The sequence below is a fragment of the Limulus polyphemus genome, unplaced genomic scaffold (genome assembly GCF_000517525.1).
Source record: "Limulus polyphemus unplaced genomic scaffold, Limulus_polyphemus-2.1.2 Scaffold2122, whole genome shotgun sequence".
Lineage (NCBI taxonomy): Eukaryota > Metazoa > Arthropoda > Merostomata > Xiphosura > Limulidae > Limulus > Limulus polyphemus.
The window spans coordinates 200905-207439 of NW_013667732.1; the positions used below are offsets into that span (position 1 = coordinate 200905).

Consider the following 6535-nt stretch of genomic DNA (forward strand, 5'->3'; position numbering starts at 1 on the left):
AACAGGATAGTTCTAGAAAACGGGTGGCGTGATACTAGTCACGTGATCTCGCTGACGCAACAATACAAATGTACATGACGATAGTTATGGAAAACATCTTATGGTCAAATATTATTTTAATTGTGTGAGTTTAATACAGATGAGTTAAATAATGCAATATCTTAAGGTTTTTAAAAACGAAAAGCATCAACAAATTAATGAATTGAACAAATACCCTCATTTTGTAAATAACTTAAATGAATCAATGTAATAAAAATACTAACTATTGTAAGATTTATAATTCTAAGCTTTTGGTTAAAGTATAAGTTTAAGAAAGCAACCAGATTTTGGATTCTTGAATTTGTTTTTCAAAATGTTAATCTGTAAAAAAAATATTTTTACTAAATATTCTTAGATGTTTAATAAAATCATTTGGAAAAAATTAGTCATAGCTAAATAATCTCAAACTACAAAGACTCTTCTAAATTTAGATTGTTCTTGTCAAACTCATTCTTTGTTTGGTATTGGAGAATTAATGAATTACTACATTTTCTGGCTAATTAATGTAATGTGTACGTTTTATATACTCACATTATACACTTACAATATACGTTGCCATTGTTGATATGTAATTTATGTACTTCTTTTTTGAGATCTAAATTAAGTGCTTTTTCTTTGTCAGGAAAATTTTCAGGTAGATGAGCAGGTAAAATGGTGCAACATTGGTATCTGAAAGCATTAATACTGGTCTAGTACCACTTTGTTTTGAAGGGAAAAAATTAAAGATAAGAATTTATCTTTTCACAAAATGTAATATTTTTCTAGAGTTAAAGAGTTAAAGATAAAGAGTTAAAATTAGCAAAGGTACATAATGACATAAAACGTTTTCTGTCAGCTTGTGAATAATTTGACTATAAAAATAAAGTTTTTGACCACTTTATCATGGAGCACATTTCTTGAGCTATTGTGATAAATTATTAACTTTCATTATTTTTTGTGTGGTGGATGTTTTAATGTTCATAGTAATTCACTAACAGAATTTCAAAGTCTCAATAATTTTATTTTCTTCTAGAATTTTTCTTAACAGAAAACCAAATTATCTGTTATTAAGTAAGTAATAACTCTTAATGATTGTGGTACTCTACCATCCAATAAGATTTTATAATCTGTTGTATGTGAAAACTTATATATTTCCTTCCATTAATGATAGAGAACAACACTGAAAAACAAAGATAAATAGCATTAAGGGTGAGAATTCTTTACTAGGGAGAGACAAAAATATGTGTGTAAATTCTATGTGCCTCAAGGAATTGCTAGATTTTTTTAAGCTAATGATGGTCCTGTAATCTGGGTACTTTGATATAAAGTGTGGATTAAATTTGTTTGTACTCAAATGTTCTGAATACCTATTTCTAAGTGACTCTTCAAAAAACAAAAAATGATTGAGAATTACTCATAATTATCCAATAAAGAGGAATAGCATTGAGTTTCATTTCCTATAAGTAAACACAAAATAATTCAGTTATTCTCCTTTAACATCCTGTCCTAAGTGTTTAGTCTAAGAAAAATTCTAGGAGAAATTTCTATAAAGGTAATGTTAATATTTTTTCTATGGTCAGTAAGGAATTGCAGAAGAATCATTCAATATATTTAAATATCTGTTTTGTATTCGTCCTTAATAGCATCAACTATTTCTCAATGTAACTTTTGTTTAAAAAAAGATGCAAGTTGATTGACATTTACACGTATGGCTGCCCATGCAATACTGGGTGATATTTTATTAGTTTGTGTGGAAATTCCAGACAAATAGAATGCATAAACAACATCTGAAGCAATTGGATATACATAATATATAAAGAAATACATAAACTTCCACATACGTAACTACTAACTACATATATGCAAGCTTTATATCACAACAATGATCATATATTCTCAGTATTTCAAGATGAACAGTCATGCTGCTTTTATTCCTGGAGAGCATTAAACCATTAAAAGCATTACTTATACACAATATTTGTTTTACAGAGATATTGAACTTGACTCTTAACAAGATAAATATTAAATTGAAAAATTAGTTTTAAGTTTAGTTTAAACTTGAAGGTGTATGAGAAGTTTCATAAGCAATGAACTATGAAAAAGTAACTCAGTAGTTACTGGCTTTGCTAAAAAAAAACTCTTTAATTTCTTCTGGATTTTGGGATGTATATAAGTTTGTTGTTACAAGTGCCCTTGCATTTGAAAATTTGAATATGTTAGGTCGAAGAGGGAGACCAGGACCTTCTGGTTTACCAGGAAAGCCAGGACCTAAGGGAGAACGAGGAATTTCAGGAGAAGCTTTAGGAGCAGAATTTGGACCTAAGGGAGAAGTAGGAGATCAAGGTTTTAGAGGTGTAGCAGGATATCCTGGACCTAAAGGACATATGGGAGGTTTGGGTGCACCAGGTAAGCTATTTGTGGGATTTTGTTATATTATATAGTTATTCATTGTGGTTACACACCTGGTATTCTGCCATGTATGTGAGGTGTATTGTTACATAAGTTATTCAGCACACACAATGTGTTTTCTTCTGTGTGTGTTGAATCTTGTATATTAAATTTTCAACCTAAACAGCAAGTATCCTGTGATATCAGATAACTCCCTTCATTACTATTGTTTACCCCTCCCCAGTAAAACAAGGCTTATTTTCAAACTTTAGTATGCCTTTTCAGACCATCAACATGCAACAGCACCCTTGGTCTGTTAATACACTCTGACTATTCTCTAGGCAGATGGGCAATCACACACACATACACACTGTACACCAAGCCAAACACTGAACCAAGCATGTAAGCATGTGGTATGCAAATACCACATATCTCACTTTCTTATAGGATGCATTTTTCATATGTATAGAATTTTTGAACTTTCCTAAGTTCTAATTTGGAACTTGCTAAATTTTATTGAGACTGTATGCCAAGTTCAACATTATTTGTTACTTTCTGTAACACAGTTTCGGAAAGGAAGCTATCCACTGTTTCATGAGATATTTGTATTGTGCTCTATGTTACTCTGTAATGTGGAATATTAATTAGTTAGTGTAAGCAATTTACTGTTTTTTAATGTTCAAGTACAACATCATAAACATGCTGATATTATGTTTTATTTACATACAGTTAATCTTCTTCATAAATATTTCCATTAATATGATTTTTTTTTTGCTACTGGTTGGTAACATTGTTAAAACAATCTGGACAAGTCTTTATATTGTTAAACATATAGCTCTTATCATGAATATAATGTTGTAAAGATATATGTTCCTGCAGTCAGTGATACCAGCAGTTGGAATTTTCATGTACCTACGTTCCCAAGTTGAATTTCTTTGTAATATATTTTTTTGTTAATGCATTAATTTTTAAGGAATTCTGTTATTGAAACAGATATAATAATTCATCATATTATCCATGTAATTAAATAAGTGTTCTTTTCAGATATTAAGTGGAAGCCAAACAAATGTATAGTTTGTAAAATATATTTTGTTAAAATTCTTTTAACAAATACACAACAAGTTTTTCACATAAGCATCTTCTTTTAACTGAAAAAAAAACTTACTCATTACACAAAATATTATATCATGCTATGATGAATCTTAATTAGATGAAAATATGATTAGGAATCTATAATATGACCTTGATTTCTCCTGTTATTTAAGGGAACTGGAATGTATATGAACTGACTAGAATCCTCTGAAAGTTGTCTAGTTCTGAAACAAATGATTAACTGTAACTTTGAGTTTCAAATTCTTGTGGCCACTCAATCATTAGATCTGCTTTATGAAATTGCATCTATAACCGTAAAACTTGGAAAAGAGATTGTGTTGCGTAGAACTGAAAGACGTAATTTTCAAGACTAGTAAGTGACCAGAACAGTGCCAGGAAGCCTCTTGTGTGTATGTAACTTAGGTATTGATTGTTTTCATAGTTAATCTGCTAACCTTTATCAAATTGGTTATTATATCTATTTGTCTAGGGTATGATGGAGTCAAGGGTGATAAAGGATATAAAGGTTTCCCAGGATCTCCTGGACGTGATGGCTTTTCAGGACGTCTTGGTCCTAAAGGAAGAAGTGGTCTACCAGGTTTCTCTGGTATTCCAGGACCAAAGGTCAGTTTAAGCTCAGATTGCTTCATCACTGGGAATAATGGTTAAGTAACACTGAGGTAATATAATCTTTACAGAGAACGTTAGAAAGTTACAGTTGTATAAGAGTAACTATTCTATAAAATCTCCAAACTGCTTAGAATAATTTATAAGCTTAGAAATATTAAAAACCTGCAAGTACCAAGGCAGAATATGATATAACTGATGGTATAATTCTGTTTCTCTCACACATTCAATTGCAATGTTATAACTTTTAAAAGTTCTTCTTGTAATAGCATTAACTCTTGAGACAATTTTGAGGCAATCAGCTCTTGTAGTTTTATGAAGTAATGTATTTATATAACATTTAGTATTAAAAAAAGGCTTCCAAGTATTTATCTGTAAGATTTAGTATAGCACACCCAACACCTTAGAACCTATTGAGTAAGTGATAAAATTAGAGAATACATTATGCTACCAAAAGAGCAATAGTAGTTTAATATAAAACTAATAATTCAAACTGACAACTGAAGAACAATTATTTTCTTATCCATAGGGAGAAAGAGGACTAGTGGGTATACCTGGACTAAAAGGACTTGTAGGTGATGAGGGACCTCCGGGAAGGCCTGGATCAGATGGATATAAAGGTCAATTTGGAGACAGTGGAGAACCCGGACAACCAGGTGGAAACAAAATGTCATCTTTCCCTAGTTTTCTTGCTTAGTGTTCACCATTTTGTTATGGAGAGAGAAATATAACAACTCTAATAAAGTAGAAAACAAAAAACACATGTTGAATAGCTTTTGCTGGATTTGAAGAGGTGCTGAATTATTTAAAATATTTCAGGTAGCTGCTAACTAGTTAAAGTGTATAAAGAAATTTTGCATATCAGAGACCTTCATTAAGTTTTGGATTGTATAATATTAAACCAAAACTGTTATTTTATGAACTTAACAGGTCTCCCCTCAACTGAAGTCAACAGAGGTGACCGTGGTGAACCTGGATCTCCAGGGCTTCCTGGGTTTCCTGGAGAGAGGGGAGAATCTGGGCTTTCGGGAAAACCTGGGTCAAAAGGGGAACAAGGAGATCTTGGATTTGAAGGCTCTCCTGGAATTGCTGGAAGAGATGGACCAAAAGGTACAATACATGTAAAGTATCTCATGAGAAGTAATATTATTTGTAACATAGATAAAAGACATTATATTATACAGGGTGATTGTTAATAAAGATGAAATTCTGCCACAGGTCAAACATACAGCTGTTGACAATGGACCTTTGCTTCAATAGGAGTTATATGCACAGCTAAGCACTGTTATTATGGTGATTTGACAAAATAATGGAAAACCTCACCTATTTAACTAAAGTTTGGTATCCCTAGGAGAAGAAAATGTAACCATGATATTCTATATCATTGAATTTGTTTGTATACCAATATTATATTACTGTTTTCTCAGAGAAAGGCTCTAAAAACCTCAAGCTAAGGAAGTCTGTTAGATATTAAAAGAGGCATGATGGCAGGTGAACATTTAGCTGTATACTCACTAACACAAACATATAAAATAATTAATGTATCCAAAAGAACAGTGTTAAAAGTGGTTGTCATCATGAATATAGAAAAATAAAAGCACATTCACAATGATATTAGTGGTCATAAAACTGAGTTTAAAGATCATGACAAATGAGCATTAACTTAAATAATGAGACAAAAATAAAAGACTAAAGCATCAAAAGTGTGTGCAGCACCTCAGGTTAGACTAAAATCGTCAATTTCTTCACAACAACTCAAAGGGAATTGCAAAAGATGAGTTATTGCAGCAGACCTGTCATTTAGAAACCTCTAATAACACCACAAAAGTGCAAAACGAATGGTGTCAAAAACACAAAAATTGGACTAAATGTCAGTGGTAGAATGTTGCTTGACTAGATTAATCTTCTTTTATACTCTGTCCATCAAATGGATGTACTTATACATTATGAAAACCAAGAGAAGCGTACAACCCTACATGTCTTGTGCCATCAGTTATGCATGGTTGATATTCTGTGATAATATAGGAAGATTTTTGTTTGGATGGTTCAGTGCCTATTATCTCACTGAAAGGTAAAGTGGTAACAAATAATTACTTAAACCTTATTGCACACCAAGTTCATTTTATGATGAATTTTATTTTGAAATATAGCTTGTCTGTTTCAAGAACATGAACATGACGAAGAATTTGAGACAACACCACACCCACCAGATTTAGATGTTATTAACTCTTTATTTATGGTCAGTTCTTGAATCTACGTTTCAAAGCAGATTTCCACTACCAACATCACTTCAACTGTTAGAAGAAACTTTGATAAATGAATGATCAAACATATTATTTTCTGATGCACAGCACCTTGTTTCAACATTACCATGTCATGTTAATGCTGTACAAAGAGTTGAGTATGTTAT

At 31.5% G+C, this 6535-nt stretch overlaps 1 protein-coding gene across 1 annotated transcript in view; it reads left to right on the forward strand.

The window, feature by feature from the left end:
• The window catches only part of LOC106466016 (collagen alpha-5(IV) chain-like), a gene marked incomplete at its 3' end in the record, with an annotated part of 70535 nt that overhangs the window by 62340 nt on the left and 1660 nt on the right, over window positions 1-6535 (forward strand). The window contains exons 29-32 of the mRNA XM_022393975.1: window positions 2239-2424; window positions 3989-4122; window positions 4655-4781; window positions 5056-5235. Of these exons, the coding sequence (XP_022249683.1) occupies window positions 2239-2424; window positions 3989-4122; window positions 4655-4781; window positions 5056-5235 (627 nt within the window). The remainder of the gene's footprint in view (window positions 1-2238; window positions 2425-3988; window positions 4123-4654; window positions 4782-5055; window positions 5236-6535) is intronic.